Source organism: Lagopus leucura, unplaced genomic scaffold (genome assembly GCF_019238085.1).
Source record: "Lagopus leucura isolate 7727_CA_CO unplaced genomic scaffold, USGS_WTPT01 Super-Scaffold_100014, whole genome shotgun sequence".
Classification (NCBI taxonomy): domain Eukaryota; kingdom Metazoa; phylum Chordata; class Aves; order Galliformes; family Phasianidae; genus Lagopus; species Lagopus leucura.
Genome location: NW_024962268.1, coordinates 3,361,769 through 3,379,917, shown reverse-complemented (window position 1 = coordinate 3,379,917; position 18,149 = coordinate 3,361,769). Strand labels below are relative to the sequence as shown.

Here is an 18,149-nt window from a genome sequence, read left to right as displayed (position 1 = left end):
ATTCCATTCCATTCCATTCCATTCCATTCCATTCCATTCCATTCCATTCCATTCCACTCCATTCCATCATGCTGAGAATAAAATAAAAGTGGTCTCAAAGCACAGGTACCCTAACTTGTCACCCAATGGTGTGCTTACAAAGTTCAAGGCTAAGGCAGGAAGACAGTTTTGTTAGCTGGGAGGAAAGAATAAGTGATGACAAATCTGTAGTCTCCACTGACAAAAAAAATAAAATCAGTTTGTCCAGGAATACAATTTTTGTGTATTTCCACGTCAGATCTATTCCAGACTGTGTCAGCTCTGGGAGGGATTACAGAGGTGAAACGCCATAGATGGAAGGGTTTTGCCATAGATTTTCTAGTGCTATATCAGAAATACCACTCTTGTGCAAATCAAGCGTTCCATATCAATCATTTGCAGAAATGTTATTCAGCTATTATTTGTTGGTTTCCTCTGGCATGTTTATATTAAGTTTATGGGCCTCACATGTACACAGTTTACTTATTTCATGCATCTTGTGTGTGATCTTTGCAACCTGAAATGTTTGTAGTGTAAGGATCATTTTCTTTCCAGAAGGTACAAATGGCATTTCATTTCCTTATTCCCTCTAATTAGACTTATGAAGATTTTTATTTTTTTTTATGTAGTAAATGCAAGCAATATGAATTAGCTCTGAACGTTTATGTTGTCTATTAGTTTACATTTGTACACCTCTTTGTTGTTGACACTGGTTGAAGATTCTGTTTGCTATTATCTCTCCATACAATTCCAGGGACTGTTACTTTACTGCATACCAAAAATTTGCAGAAACAAGTGCGCTGATTTCTATGTGTGTGTATATATATATATATATATACGCTACATCTTTACAGATGAGTTTCCTATGTACTCATATATTATTTTAATTAAAACAATGCAACGACTAGAAGAATAAATATTCTTGCATTTTCTCAGATCTAAATTAGATAAACTAATAAATACATAGAAGCTTAATAATTATAGATGTTGTGACAGGTAACAGATTATTCAGTGAACAGAGAATTTTCTTCACAGCTGTATTTTCTGATAAGGGAGCAAAACTGAGAACACGGTAATCCAACACCTTTGCATTAGCTCGTCTTTATCACTTTTATGAATGTTGTCATATCAATAACGAATTATTTTAAAAATTACAAACTATTACCTGATGTCAACATAATTTAGTTTATTCTGTAACATTTTTCTCAGAACAAAAAGTAGGTCAAAGTTATTCAATTTTCATCATTAGAATCATTTTCAGACTCAGTACTGATAGTGATCATTGCAGCAAACAGCAGTGCACACTGCTACTTTATACTACTCTTGCTTACTAGATAAATCAATAATGCATTACAGATAGAAAGACCAATGCAGTACTTCCTTGGCACTCATAGCATAAATAATTAATCAGTACTTAAATTTAGCAACACAGGGCTGTAAGAACAAGACAATATTTGATATTTTTCTTCCCATATACACAGCATTTTTAAAAGATAGTTGTTACCAATATCAACATGTAGAACAGTTTTATCAAAAACTCAGGTAATCCCACATGTTGATGTGAGGCTGTTGACAGATTCTCTAGGTGCTATAACTGAACGTATGATTTTCATGCTATCTTTTCCTTTGAGCCAATCACTCCCTCTGGCATTAGGAAGAAAATTCTAACAGACAAGCCTCAGATAAAACATACAGTTAAGCTAAGCTATCCTAATACCCCTAATTCCTGGTTGTCTTCCCTTGCAACTACAGAGATTTCTCTGGATTTTGCTCTTCTCAAATTTAGATGCTAAATTCAGTGCACTCTTCACCCAGCTCTGAATTGACCCTGTCATGCCAGAAATTACTGTGACTTTGCAATTTGAAATGCACTTCCATGGAAATCCTGAGAATCAGAATAATTATAAATACTGCATGTGATTGAACTTGCTGTGCAATGTGCTAGGATTAATTAAATTTCAAAGTTAAAAAAAAAAAAGAAGAATTTTCACTAAAGCTTTATATTGCCCACACAGTCATCTGCATTAATCATCTCATTTCATATCAAAACCATTCATTTTGGCTACAAGTTTTATTGCCTGAATGTTAATTCCTTATTTGCCTAGTCCTGCTTCTGACTCAGAGCAGAGTCTATAAATATCACTGACTTTTAATTAGTGCTGAACTATTACAAGAAGTAACAAACTACAAAATACATATATATGTATCTACATTTATAGCAGAATTTAATACAAGTGATCAAAGAACTAATCAGTAAGATTACACTTCTATCAAAGGGATCTATACAACAATAAAACTAATATATGTTTATTTCTTCAGAGTTTAACTGACAACTATGTTGCAGTACTGTGCAAACTTTTTTTCTTGTAAATAGGACAAACCAATTTTGTTTATTTTCCTCCATGTTGTAGTGGCTGTTACCATCTTTTTTTTCACAATGCAGTGAAAAGGTAAAGGGAAGAGACGCAAAGATGAAAAATAAACAGACAAATACCACAAACCTGGAAATATCTGACTTCCAAAAGCAAAGCAAAACAATACAAAACAAGAATAGAAAAAACAACGAAGACACTGAATTAGACACTTGAATTAGACTCACTTTTATCTGGTGCAAGTTACCAGAAACCAGTATCTGAAACATCTCACACAGACTCTGACATGAAACAAGCTTTCCCTTACCTCACACAACCAGCACAGGAGTGAAAAAGGGAGCTCTCTTTGCTAAGGGAGTGATGATGATCACACTTTGTTCTGCTTTCCCCCACATAGTCATAGAAATAGATTAACAAAAGCAGGCTGATAAATAACAGATCAGGATAATTCCCTGTGGGATACCCATATACCTGCTGATGATTTTTAATTAACAGGCTTTTTAATTACTAATTTACAATGATGCCACTGGGCGCAATTATATTTTCTGCATGGAAAACTGTTTAGGTGATTGTATACATCAGCTCATAATCTCCATTTCTTAAGAAGACTTGCTCACGGCAACTTCAGAACCAACCCTGACACCCTGAGCTCCAGGAGATCAGGAAAGTAGTTGCGCACTGTGGAAACAAGGTCTGACAAATGCCACATAGAAACTACTCCCAAAAACTGAAAATCAGAAAGAAGTGGGACTATTAGCTAAGGGAGTTTCCTTTCTCAGTCATGTGCTGTTGTGCATTCGGTGAGGAAGGCCAAGCCTGTTGTCAGATGCTGCGGGAAATGCATGAGTGCAATAGATGGCCATCTATCATGTTAAATTCATCTCTCAAGCCCAGGCAAGGCTCTGCACTGCTAACCAATCTGTCTGGCTGATGTGACATGAAGCTTGCAAATTGACTATATTTGGCTGCCCTTGGGAATGTAGAACTTTATATATGTAAAGCTGATGTCATCACCATTTCTTAACTTTCCTAGTTTGTATTGCCATCCTAACTTTCTACCATTCTGAAAAAAAAAACTTCTGTCAGCCTCATAAACTGGTTTCTGTGGATCTTTAGGTCACTTCATTCATCACACATTTATCCTAGAAAAGTTAACTTGTTAAGATAAACTAGGGGAGTCTAACATGCAAAATGTGTTATCAAAGCCTCTTACATTTCCCACTAAGTGTATCAAAGACCAGAAGATACTGGTTAAAAGGGTGATCAGTTTAAGAGAGCTAGGGAACAATTCCATGACCATTGTACAGGGAAGAAGAGAACAGTTTCCTTTCCCATCTAGAAGTCTGAGTAGTAAGTAAAGTTGGACAAAATGTAAAATCTGAGATTCTTCAATGAAAAACTTAATGAAAGTTCTAGTCATGCAGCATATTTGAGATTCATTCCTTCCAGACACTTGTGGCCTGTTAGCTTGTTGCAGTGGCTGTAGTACAAAACCTTGCATTTGAAAGGTGAATATAAACTGTTGAAAAATGCATAAGAATGAATGAAAAAATAAGCTTTTACATATGTGATATATATGAAAATAATAATGTCCTGGAAAGACTATTAACCACCATTATGACTACTGTTAAATAAGTACTTGCATGCATAGTTTAAAAAATACCAGTTCGTCACATTCATTTGTCTATTTTAGCAGTAACTCAATATCACTTCTTCGTTTAAATATTTGTACATTTTTATTCTTCCATATAATCAAAACTAAACTACACTACTGTTTCAAAGGACACAGGTGCATACAGTGAGAATAGATGCATCCCTCGCAGTGAAAGAATTATCTCTGGATTAAAATGCAGTCAGAGTAGGGGAAAAAAGTTAACTTATATAAATTACAGAAAAAGTTAATTCATATAAACAAACCAAAGTACTAGGATAAGCAGCTTTTTCAAATGTTACACATCTTAGCATTCAAGTGACTTGCAATAGTTGAAATATTGATAGTATGATATAAAATGATCAGTAAGAAGGTTTGAAAGCTTCTAAATCCTTCATTGATTAAATCCATAGGCAAAATGCATTGGAAGAATTTTACTCACACGTGACAAAAAGCCATTAAATTGTGTTTGATCTACATCATAACGAGGTTCATTAACACAGTCTCTGTAAAAATATTTGGTCTCCTTGCTGAGAGCTCATGAGTCCTCCCTTTTATTTCAGAGCTTAAAATTTTATACAAGATGCAGAATTCATATCAGCTGGGTAGACTGGGGGAGAGCAGTTGATGTCTTCTACCTTGACTTCAGCAAGGCTTTTGATACTGTGTCCCACGACATCCTTATAACAAAGCTGAGGAAGTGTGGGATAGATGAAGATGGTGAGGTGGGTTGAGAACTGGCTGACTGGCCGAGCTCATAGGATGGTGATTAGTAGTGCAGAGTCTGGTTGAAGACCTGTGGCTAGTGGTATTCCTCAGAGGTCGGTGCTGTGTCTGGTCTTGTTCATTATCTTCACTTTTCCGATGAGGAAATTATGTTCACCCTCAGCAAGTACACTGATGATACAAAGCTGGGAGAAATATCTGACTGTGAAGAAGGCTGTGCTGCCATTCAGCAAGACCTGGACAGATGGAGAGCTGGACAGCGAGAAAACAGATGAGGTTTAACAAAAGCAAGTGTAGAGTTTTGCATCTGGGAAGGAATAACCACAAGTATCAGTACAGGTTGGGGCATGACCTGGTGGAAAGGAGCTTGCAGAGAGGGACCTAAGAGTCCTGGTGGACAGCAGGTTGGCTGTGAGCCAGCAGTGTGCCCTGGTGGGCAGGAAGGCCAGTGGGATCCTGGTGTGCATTAAAAGGAGCATGGCCATCAAGTCCAGGGAGGCGAACCTCCTCCTCTACTCTGCCCTGGTCAGGCCTCAACTGGAATACTGTGTCCAGTTCTGGGCTCCCTGGTACAAAAAAGTCAGGGATCTCCTGGGAAGAGTCCAGCAGAGGGCCATAAAGATGATATGGGTCTGGAGCATCTTTCCTATCAGGAAAGGCTGGGTGAGCTGGGGCTGTTCAGCCTTGAGAAAAGAAGACTCAGAGGGGATCTTATTGATGTTTATAAATATCTTAAGTGTGGGAGTCAAAGGGACATGGCTAACCTCTGTTTAATGGTCTGTGGGGACAGGACAATGAGAAACGACCTTAAACTTGAGCATACGAAGTTCCACACAAATATGCAAAGGAACTTCTTCACAGTGAGGGTGTCAGAGCACTGGAACAGGTTGTGCAGGGAGGTTTCGAATTCTCTTCTCTGGACAGACTTGCCTGGATGCCTACCTGAACAGCCTGCTATAGGGAGCCTGCTTTGCAGGACTTGAGGATCTCTGGAGGTCCCTTCCAACCCCTACAGTTATGTGATTCTGTGATTCAGAGCTGCAAGTACTCAAACAATTACGCATTTGAAGAAATGAAAGCTCTGGGTTGTAAAGTAACTGTGTTGCAGAATTATCCAGAACAGAACCTTGAAAAAAATGCACCACCATATCCAAAATGTTCGGTTTAGTTAAAAGATTGGATCTGATGCATTGATTTAAGAAGTGATATATAATCAGCCAGAGATGCTGCAGCAGTTGAGGGAGGGAAGAAAGAGTGATGGTGACAGCCAAATTAAACATGGGAAATCACCATGGCCCTCAGGCTTTTCCTTTGGGAGGCATTTCCTTCTTTCTGCCATTTTTGTAAGATTATACACTTGCGTGTGACATGAATGGAAAATCACTGATCTGAGATTGGACAGGCAGAAAATAACCTGCAGTGCCTAAAAGAACAGTCCAGTAATTTTTAAGTTTTAGACACAATCAATCACTGAGACAAAGATTTAAGATAACTGCAAACAAAATTATTCAGCTTTATTTATGTATGCAGATTAACGATACAGGCATATTTGCACATGTTGCTAAAACATGCTTGTAACAGACTTGCTAGATGCAGAAGTATCTTAATGGCTACTTACACAATCTTCACAAGTATATACATTATCCTAATTACAGGCTATAATTTTCATCATCAAAATAAAAGCCAGTTTCCAATATGTACTCATTGAATTCAGCTGAAGTAAGCACAGCTTCAGTCTTGAAAAATGTTATATTCTGGCAATGAATGGTTGGCTCAAAAAGTTGCCCAGTAATTTACTAGCTCAACATAGAGGTGGTTTTATCTCTTTGGCATTATTCCAACGTATGCAAGTATAGTAATGTCCATTAATTTAAAAAAAAAAAAAAAAAAAAAAGGAAGAAAGAAGAAAAAAAGATAATGCTACTTACAGAGTTCTCAAAAAATAAGTTGGATAAAACAGCAAGTGGCTCTGCAGTGCAGCCACTGTGAAGGTTTTTTATTATATTTGTTACTCAGGTTGAATCTGCATGACTGAGTGGGGTATGGAGCCAAAGAAATACTATATTTAACCCCGCAGTGTGGGGTTAACAGTGAACCTCTTAAAAGTGAAGAATGAACGTGTAGGTTGATGCTCATCTTGTAGTCCTCAGTAAAGCCTGCATGCATGAACCATGTGAAAGAATAAACAGCTGACTTGGTGGTGTTGTTCTTCCTAATAGCACAGTGGTTTGGCAGTGAGAAAATCACACTCTGAAAAGGAGGGCAGCTGTAAACCACCTTGAATTATATAAATCTGTAGCCTCTCTGCTGGGAGAACATACTGTGTTTTGTTAATGTTTTGAATTCATGCTTCCATATCCCATCTTGTTACCAGCCCATAACATTCCCTGAGATGTGTTCAGTCTGCCTCTTAGCAGGCAAAAATCACATCACATACCCTCCACTGTGTTGTTTTTTTTTTTTTCCTTCAGAAAAGAAAAAGAAACACAACCATCATCTCCACTGCTCCAAACAGTATAGCTGGTTAGAACAGAGGAGGATATGTCTCTTACTTTTTCTCCCTCAAACAATTATGGTTGGAAGGTACACAGAAAAAGCACAGTCACAGATGTACTTTATTAATGTCACTTTAAGAGAGCTGTACAGTGAGGTGAAAAGCATGCATGATGGCATTTGTATTTCTCACATCTTCTGAAGAAATAAGCATTAATCCTACAAATCAGTCTTCACCCTGTTCTGCAATATTTAGTACACATTTAAATTATTGCATGTCTATTTTCAAATATTGCTGCAAAAATTGCTACAAAAGATTTATTACTACTATTAACAATAAATGCAAGTAACCATTATTTCAGCAAGATTCACCACGCTCTAAGGTCTGCAATGGTTACAGTGACTGCTCTTAGCCTACATGCATTCCTTGTGAATACAGTAACTTTCAGAACCACAAATAAGTACTTAACATTTTGACATCCCTGAAACATTCACAAAAAAATTATACCATGGCCAACACTTCACATTTAAAATGAAGCCTAATTTTTTCTTTTTTTCTTTTTTTCTCAGAAGAGTCATGAATTTTAACATGCTCTCCATAATATTAGAGAAAACATAGAAATCTGCTGGAAGTCATCTTAATCTGAATCTCCACAACTGGAGAAGCTGCTCCAGAAAGAAATTTTTTTCAGTGAACTACATGAAGGATACCCAGGGGAAACATAATCTGAGAATAACAGTAGAATTTCAGATTTGTATGTGTGCTTAAGTTTCTAAGAATATGTGCAAGGGATCTGTGGATTTAGTTAGGCATCTAGACAATTTGGAGAATCCCATCAGACAAGTAGATGCATTAATATTTTCAGAACGTCTGGACCCTGTTCCTTCAGTCCTTTGTTCAATATACAATGTAACTGTGCATTTCCAGATTTCTGCCAAAGCCATGGGAAATGCATACAGGTTCAGGAAGAGAATAAATGGCTCAAGCTGTGTGATCTTGCTTAAAGATATTTAGGCCCTATTCTTTGTTTGAACCAGCAACTCCATATACAACTCATGAGTTCAGTATTCCTTTTAAGATACTGGCCTCTGAAAAAGATAGTAGTTATAATACAAATGGCTTACCTGTTGTCAGGTTTTCTTAGCAGGAATGCAAGAAGAAGAAAAGTTTAAGGAAAATAATCGCTTAATCCAGTGACTTTCATATTGATTTTTTGTGTGAAAGGCTTCCACCTTGGTTAAGAGGATTAGATCAGAGTATCCAGTCATGTTTAAAATCTTCATTAATGATCTAGACAATAGTAGAGTACATACTGATTAAACTTGCAACTAACGTGAAACTGGGAGGAGTGGCTGACTCGCTAGAGGGCCATGCAGCCATCCAGAGGGACCTCGACAGCCTGGACAGGTTGGCTCATGGGAAACTTATTGAGTTCAACAAGAAGTGAAGAGTTCTGCACTTGGGGAGGAAGGAACAATCTCAGGCATCAGCACATGTGAGGTCCACCCAGCTGAAAAAGAGCTCTACAGAAAGAGACCTGGGAGTCCTGTTGGTTGCCAGCTTGAACATGAGTCAGCAATGTGCCCTCACCATAAAGAAGGCTAACGGTACTCTTGGCAAAGTATTGCCACTGGATTAAGAGAGAAGATCTCTCCCCTCTAATCACACTTTACAAGGCCACATCTGGAGTGCTGCGCTCAGTTCTGGGCCTCACAGTACAGAACAGTTGTGAACATGCTGTAAACAGACCTGCACGGTTGGTGACAAGTTACTTTAACCTTGCAATAGTTTAATCACATCAGCTTCCTTGTTTTGAAGGAAACATCAATTCAGAAAGGAAAAAAGATACATGTTGTTTTTATTCAACCCCAAAGGCATCAAGAAACCACTTCTTAATTCTAATAAAAACTTCCTCCTAATAAGTTTATGGGCTCTGAAATACTGCTGATGATTAATCAAAGCAGAAGGTCACACAGGAGTGAATACAGAGGGAATTTGGGAATTTAGGAATTTATCCTGGTGCAAGTAAAACAAAAAAATGTGACAGAGTGATTTTATGGATATTGCCAAATACTTTTAATCAGCTCATGTCTTCTAATAAACCATCATGACATGAAGTATGGCTGAGGTATGAGAAATCGGGTTTTACAATTAGTTGAGTGAATGAGTGCTTTTTCAATGACAAATTAGGGTGTTCTCAGGTTATTTCTAAATAGTCCAGCAAAATGCCTTAGAAATAAATGTTATGTACGTGTAAGAATTGCTCTTCATAACTCCTAGCATTGGTCTCATGACTTTAGTGTTCTAATATCAAAGTCCTCCAGATTATGGACTTAAAACCATGGAAAAAAACCATGCATGTCTAGAAGACCCCACTCAGGACATAATTATGATGTTAAATCACAGTAGTGGAGTAATTGAAATGGATAGCTGTAAGGATCTAGTTATGATCATATCATTCACGGTCCTGATGAATATTTTGTATTACTGGAATTATGATTATGCTGTCTGCAAAGGCTGCATGTCTATATCGGCTATAAGCATTACAGTCATCACTGTAGAGAAGGATTCCAACCTGCAGTGTATTTCTATTAGCAATGGGCAAGTAATATCATTTTTCTGCAACTATTGATTAAACAACCACATTACAATTCCACACTACACTGCAGGGAAGGAAAAAAAAAAGAAAAAGAAAAAAAAAGACTAATTAGTTCCAGTGTTATTTTTGTTTATTTTTGTTTTTAGCACCTTAATCTTTTAACATAGGATTATTTGTTTGTTAAGGCTACTGTTCTGCTATTACAGAAGGAAGATATGGGAACAGCCATCACAGATCCTATATTTTAGACATCATAATATACTGCTTGCACAACTAAGCCTTCACTTAATTTAATTTTCAAGTGATAGTTTTGTCCATACATACATAATATGAGGTATGTAATAGCTTCTGTACTGAGCTGTATTTAATAATTGATGGAGTCATTCCAATATATCTCAAGACAACATCATAAAAAGTCCAGTGACTGAGGAACCCTTAGCCCTTATCCTGACATGGGTCATATCGTAACAGACGGACATGAATTGTCACGGACAACTACAACTGTGGGGACAACACCTCCTGCTCTCAATCACAGACACCTCCACAGTGCTCACAACAGTTGTTTAAATGAAACACTGTTTTTTGAAAATATATTTTTCTACATGTTATGTATTCTGTGGTATTATCTACACTAGCAAAGTAAAAATTAAAGTAACATTCCTCTTCAGATTGTTTTCGTTTCTCTTCATTCTTCCTACTCTTTGAACTACTTGGAAAGATCCAAAATGGCTATATATAGATATATTTATACACATTCTTTCTATAAAAAGTAGATCTGAAAACACACAGATTCAAGCATGACAAATTAAATGACCAAAAAAACATAAGTTTGTGTAAACAAGCAGTACCAAGCAGATTACTTGCATGCATCCTCTTTAGCCATAAAAATTTAGATAAATTAATTTATTTTAGTAGAAATCACTGCACTGTACAGATAGCTGGAGCAGTTCGTTTCTAACAGTAAATCATCAAATGGAAAGGAATTTCTCAAAGCTCCCAGTGAGAACTCAGATCCTCTTTCCACTCATTACCTTCTAATACAGAAGGATTTTAAATTTACTGAAACAGTGCCAGACTACTAGTATCAGAATGTCAGGCATACCCAGCACAAGCACAGACTGGCTTGCAGCACTCTCACCTAGGCACAAAAGGCTGCTTCAGTTGCCTCTTTGCACCATCAGAGGGAAGAGTCAATGGGACAAAATGCAGCTCTTCCCTACCAACCAACCAGAAACAGAAAACATAACTCCTGAGCATCTTTAGCCATCCTCCTCTGTGGCTTCTCTCCCCCTGACTCAAAGTAAACATTGTAATTTTCAGATGGCTAGAGAATAGTTAGTGAGAGAAAAAAAGATAAAAGTGAGAAAAAAAAGCTAGACAGTACTTCCTCTGGATTTCCTGCATTCCCATTTTGTATTTCACCCAACCCTTGGGAATGCTCTCACTCAGCATGATAACTGCTGCTGGACTGCTGTGTGTAATATGTAATTCATTCTTTATCACATCTGTGTAAATCTTGAAGAGTTTCAAAAATTCACTCCTTATTTCTTTATTTCCTTTTAATATCTGGATACCTACTCCTGTAAACAAGAAAAAGAATATCTCTTGTTGTTAAATTTTACTATGCAATCTTCCTTTCCACCTTACTGAGGTATTTACACTTAAGAGATTGAAAATAAAACAACTATTTAAAACATAATTACAGATTTCATTAAATTTGTATTAGCACTTAGTGTGGTTTGCTTCTCTATATTCAATACAAAAATACTTGTATGCTAGCAATGGTGTTAACAAAATTCATAGTTAGGCGTAATGTAAGTGAAATCTGTATCAGCAAAAAGACAGAAAGAAGACTTCACTCACCAAGCCATCCTGATCCAGAATTGGGTATACACATATCTGTCTCAGCACTGGGCAACACAAATCCAACCACAAAAACTTCCACTCCATCAGCCATTAGAGCCATTCCCAAAACAAAAAACAGGGCCCACTGGAATCGACCATGGCCACATTCTTGTATTATCAGTTCGTACTGCTGTGCTAATTCTTCTTCATCAGCTTTCCTTTCTGTTTCCAGTTCATGACGATCTTTATACTCATCACGCACAGGTTGCCCTAAGGCCACCATGCCATCTTTGCCCTGCCCCATGTTGGGGATTCCCTGATACTCCCCTTCATAAATTTCATCATCTTCATCGTGCCCTTCAGTTGCTTCACTTGATCCTTCATCATCATTAGCTTCCACACCATAATTTCCTCCTTGAACATAGTAATCATCATCATCTTCCTCGTCCTGGAATCGACTGTAGGACTTCTGTGTGTAGCCATCCTGAGCTTTGTCAACAGCCTTATTCACTTTTTTCACAGCTTGTCTCCTTACCTCTTTGGCAATATCTTTTGCCCCTTTCACTAATGAAGTCCTGTCTTTGTATGATTCCTCCATCTTGTATCTGTTCTACTGCAGTCAACTGCTGAACACTATTTGGAAAATCTATTGTGCGTTGGACACCAGCAGGAAGAGGCCAAGAACCTGCAAAATATGAGAGAAAAAAAACAAAAGTTTATTTCTTATTTGCCTCCACACATTATGTAGTAAAGTATCAACACTGGACACTGCAGTTGAGGACTTCAGCTATAATATTTCATGTTACAAGGAAAATATTCTATAGTAAAATCTAGTATCTACAAGTTTTCAGAATGAAAACTGAATTTTTCAGTAGATGCTGGATTTTGTTTTGAAAGAAAACAAGCTGTTCCACAAGCTATACTTCACAATGGCTCTGTTTCCACTGCCCTTTCCCATTTAAACTGCTGTGTAGTAAAAGGCTACAAATATCTGCTTTTATTCTTAAAGATTTTCCAGTTTCAGTAATACTTCCATCCCCCAAATGAATAAAACTACTAAGGAGCTCTGTACCAGTTGACTGAACTTGGTCAATGCATTCACACAGAGCAAAGCTTAATGATTTTGGCACAGCCTCATGCTACAATCAGTGCAAGGAGATGAGTGGGTTGAAATGGCAACTGTTCCACACTTTGGCAACTTCCAGTCCCAAAATCAGACAGAGAGCATCCCTCTTTTACTTGCCCATAGCGACAGGCAGGATGGATCAATTACGTATCCTCAGCTAATATACACCAGAGTGTTAGTCCAAGCATGATCTCATGCTGATTTGTGTGAAAGCACCAGAATGTTTCATCCTACTTTCCCTTCCAGTCATTCTGCTACAGTGTTCCACCTCTTTCTGTGTGTCAGCATTTGTGACCCTGCAGCTTCATACCAAGCACCATGCTCCATGGGACATAACCATTTCCTTTTTTTTTTTTTTTCTTTTCTTTTTCTTCTGGGCAATATTTAGGTATATCAGCAAGGTAATTTGGCTCATCACATCCTGCAAACACTAGGGGTGTTTGCACAATCACTATGGTTAGTAAAAAGCAATGGTGGCTGAGTGCAAGAAGAAATAAGGAAGAAAAGCAGACTCTTTCATTGGCAATAGTCCATAGTTAGAACATAGAACAGCTGAAATTGATTACAGAACTGCACCATTACTCATGTTTCTGAAGGGGCAGGGATGAAACTGGGAGTTGTGTCAGGGTTGCAGAAACACCACCTCTGGGAGAAAACAGGCTTTAATTTCTCTATCACTGTAAATACTGCCTGCTTCTAGCTTGGGGAAGAGGTTATTTTTAACCATGATGATTTTAATGATCCATTTTTCCAACTTCACAAAAAGCTAAAGTTGCAATACTGAGAACACAGTGGGATGTAAAACAGGAGTAAGAATAAATGGCTGCAAATTTCTGAAGGAAATCCTACTCCTATGGTATTGTGGATCTGTCCTCTGAAGTCCACAGGAGCTCAGAAGCTGACGTTTATTCATTCCATTGCAAATGCCTTCCAGAAGTATATTCCAGGAATCAGTTTTCAAACTAATACTGCTTTGAGGGATAGAAAGGCAGATAGAAAAGATGGAGATAGAAAGATTTTAGACATAAGGAAAAACTTTTTAGACATAAGGAAAAGCTTTTTCTCTCAGAGGGTGGTCAGGCACTGGAATGGCTGCCCAGGGAGGTGGTGGAGTTGCCGTCCCTGGCAGTGTTCAGGAGGCGCCTGGATGAGGAGCTGCAAGATATGGCTTCGTGCTTGTGGTAGCAGTGGTGATGGGAGGATGGTTGGACTAGATGATCTTGTAGATCCTTTCCAACCTTGTGATTCTATGATTCTATGATTCTGTGAAAGAATTATAGACTTCACCGTATTAACTAAGGACATGATGCACTTTTGATAAAAGAAAACCAAACTGAAAATCACAAAATATGCAGGGAAAAGAAGCCAAAAGACATGTCACTAGATCTGCTTGCTTGATTGTTTTTATAATGATTACAGATATTCACCTATTATTTGTTTTTGGTCCCTTCCTCTAAATTAATTTTAACTACTCTGTTTCTCAAAGAAATCAGATGTGATGTCATTATTCAGCTCTTCAATGCAAATTGAAACATTTTCTGGAAAAGAAATGCAGCCTTAGCAAAAAAAAAAAAAAAAAAAAAATCATGTAATATTTATGGCTGAAAACTGTAGCCTGCATTTAGGTACATGATGATTCTTCTAAGTAGGTCATCTTGCTGAATCTTTTATGCTAAGGCAGTTTCTCTAATTGCAGCTTTTCAGTTTTCAAGGTGCTCCTCCAAAGTTACTGTCTGTACTGAATTAGGTATCTCATCCTATGTGTGGACTGCAGTATCTACTAGCTGTTACCGAGCTATACAAAAACATTCACCAAACCTACTGCAGCCTTCCACAGATGCTACCAAGACCTTCACAAGTTCCTCATCACTATTTTTCTGAGTGTGAACAATTACAACGTGTTCCCGGATCATTTTGATCATTTTAGATTATTTCCAGGCATGCACATAAAGTGCATTTAAACTAAAGGCTCAAATGCCATGATTCTTGATATTTTCCTTTCAGAAATTACAGCCTTCTTTTAAAGATTATCAGTTCATATTGATTTTGTCAAACTCAAATTTACTGTATAGTTTTCCTGTGGAGAGAAGACAGCAGGTATTTAAGAATATTGAATGAAAGTGCAAATGTCAACAGTGGCAAAGCAGTGATTGCACTTCCATGGCTCACCTACCTCATGAGTTCAGTGAGCTACACTCTAAAAATAAGTCTTCAGAAGCAACTGAGCATATAGTGCAGTTTATAATAGACCAAGTATGTCAATAAGGAACTATACCTGTTCAAATTAATTAACAACATAACTCTGCCAGCAAAAAAAATCTGCACGCAGACTAAATCAAACTTCTGTCTAGGCAGACCAGAAAGATGTACCGCACATGAAAACATAAATTCACTTTTATCTTGCCTAGGTTTTCTAGCAGCGTACTTTATTGGACCACTATTCTTTCCAACAACTTTTCCTTCTCAGTGAACTGAAATCCCTGCCTTAAGGGTAAGAAGTACAAAGAGCAATTATTTATAGCCCATGCATGATAGATACCCACCCTTTTAATTATGACAAACTGATTGACTGCAAGTAAGCAACTGGAGACTCTGAAAGAATGAGGATTATCAACTACCTGAGTAGCATAAAGCAGCTAAAGCAGCTGAAAGTCCAGACACTACTGTTATTGTTACACAACAAGCCTGTTTGCTTCAACTAAACTAAACAACAGATTCCTGTTCAGTTCCTTCGAATAAAAATAAAAATATCAAAATATAAAGAATAATTTATTATTCTCATTTCTCTGGGAATATAGTGTCTTTGCTTGAAATAAAGATATTGTTTCGAGTAATATTAACAAATATATTTTTCAAAACATTCAAAAATTTAAAGATTCAAAACAAACATATTATCTGTTTGCTCTAAAGTTTATTCTTTTTCATTCTATTATATTACTATATTTATTTCATTCTGCCACGTTTATGTAATATGATGGTACATATTTTGCTACACCTTAAATAAAAGCGGGACATTGCAAAATAAATCAATGAAGTCCCAGGAAGTTGTAAATCTGGGAGACATCAGAAATCCTATTTCCCACAAACACTTGCATCTTTGCTAAATGTAGGCTATAGGAAGACACAGTGAAGGCTCTGGGTTATGTAACAGGCACACGGTATTCACTATATGCCCATATTCACGCAATAAATTACCAATAGAACTGGAAGCCACACTCAAATGGAGCTACAGCATTTAGGATACACTTAAGGACCTAGTACAGCATCTGTCCTGTGTTTCTTTTGAATTCGTGAATATTCTTCACATAGAAATAAAACATTAGAAACACTTCATATTTTAATCAATGCCTCTTCATTTTTAACCAACATTTTGATTGGAGTTTGATTTTGCCTTTTTCCAGCCTTCATTTCATTGTTATTGAGCTTTGAATGAATACCAAGCATTTTGAGTTTATCTGTTGTCAAGGGTTAGTCTTCATCTGAAGATACAATGTTCTGTTAGATCATAATCACATCCAATTTTACCTCTCTGATGTGTCAAATGGTTTTATATCCAGATGAAAAGTAAGTACCTGAACACACAAGCAGATGATGTTTTCTCTCATATTCTCAGCTCTGAGAACAAATATAAGAAAATAAATGACAGTATTACTCATTTCTGCATAGTAGCAAAGGATTCAAATTTTACTGAAGCTGGCCAACAATTCTCACATGGATGGCTTATGAGAAACAGTGGCTTATGAGATTGCATCCAGAGTCAGATTTGAACTGCAGATCTGCGCCATACACAGAAGTACCTCCCATCATTGAATTTATGGGGTTATCTGTGCAAAACTGCCTCAGAAGAGATGCTCTCTTATTATCACTACTTGATTCCTTATGCCTGAATAAAGAATAGAAACTTAAATTTCAACACTTACGGAAGTGCTGGCACAAAAGCTGAAGTATAGGATTCTTTTCAGCTGATATTAGTTGATTATAAGACGGGCATTTATAGCCCAAGCTGACGCTGTTGGCCTCTTCCAACATTCATAAGATACACACCCAGACTGTGACTCCTACAGTGTTGGGCTGCAGCTGCCAAAGCAGTATAAGCCACAGCATGGCTGCAGTGCCACAAACAGAGAGGGAACAGCAGAAAACAGGTAATAGAAGTTATTTTTGCTCAGTACTGCCATTTAAAACAAACAAACAAATAAAATAAAAACAAGACAAAATCAAGTAAAATAAAATGCTAGCACTTTCTTGCATCCGCTATGATCATGTCTCCTGCTAACACACTGCTCTGATCATAAAGACCCATCAGCTCCCTAGAACTACTCCGAGTGGAAAGAAGAAAGGAGATTGCACTTACAATGCAGGCATCAGATTAAAAAGTCTAAGGGTAATTATTGAGAAAAATGCATTTTAAAAGCACTGAGACTGATAGGAAATTCTGAAAACAAGTCAAGAAATCCTACCCAGAAGGAAAAATATGAAATAATTCATAGTAGAAAGCCGTCAGGGAATAAAATCTGCAAATGCAAGAGAATTAGCCCCAGTCACTCAAGTTCTGGATTTACACTGCACCATTCTGTATTGCACAGGTGCTACAAAACAGCAAACATACAAACACTGGCCTCACAGATGTCACAGAACAGCACTGCAGCCCAGGGAATATATGGCAAGATTAAAGAGCATCTTGAAGGGCAAACTGTATTACACACTGGAGTTAAGTGTCTTTCCTTCCTTCCTGGAGTCAGAGTTTTTTATGTTTCAGGAGAAAATGAAGGGTTATAGTCCTGGTTTACGCTTCAAAAAACTCTCTGTAACCTTGTGTCCTTCTACAGGAGTGCATCATCCCTAAGAGTGCTGAATTTGAGGCGCCAGACTGCCCTCCTGAGCTGATGCTGCCAGCCTCTCCATCTCCACTGTTCATTTTGTACTCCTCACAGGCCGTCAGCTGTTGCTGCCATGAGGTGTGGGTAAGAGGGTAGGTACTGCTTCCTTGGCATAACGTTAGGAAATATTTCAACACTACGGGTTTTTAACCCACTGCCTTCCAGGCATTTTGCCACTCTCTCAAAGCATATATTCTTTCATCACTAATACCTGTTACTATTGTTTGAATTAGAATATAAGAAGACAGAAAATTAAATCCTTTCTATAGTTTCACAGTTCTCACATCTTAAATATTTCATTTTGACACATTTTCAGCACAGCAGCTATTGAGCTTACTGCTTTGTATTTACTTCTTTCCACAAGCTAAACTTCAGACTGATGCTAGCTCTGAGGGTGCTTGCCTTAGCCAGCGCCTCCTCCAGTGAAATGTGCTTGTA

The 18,149-nt window shown here is 37.5% G+C and overlaps 1 protein-coding gene across 3 annotated transcripts in view; it reads right to left on the bottom strand.

Annotated features, from left to right (window-relative positions):
- SV2C (synaptic vesicle glycoprotein 2C) overlaps positions 1 to 12,357 on the bottom strand; it is a 65,289-nt gene extending 52,932 nt beyond the window's left edge. For all 3 annotated transcript variants that reach the window (XM_042875343.1, XM_042875344.1, XM_042875345.1), the window contains exon 1: positions 11,724 to 12,357. In XM_042875343.1, the coding sequence (XP_042731277.1) occupies positions 11,724 to 12,303 (580 nt within the window). In that variant the 5' untranslated portion in view covers positions 12,304 to 12,357. The remainder of the gene's footprint in view (positions 1 to 11,723) is intronic.
- Between the last annotated feature and the right edge of the window lie 5,792 nt (positions 12,358 to 18,149).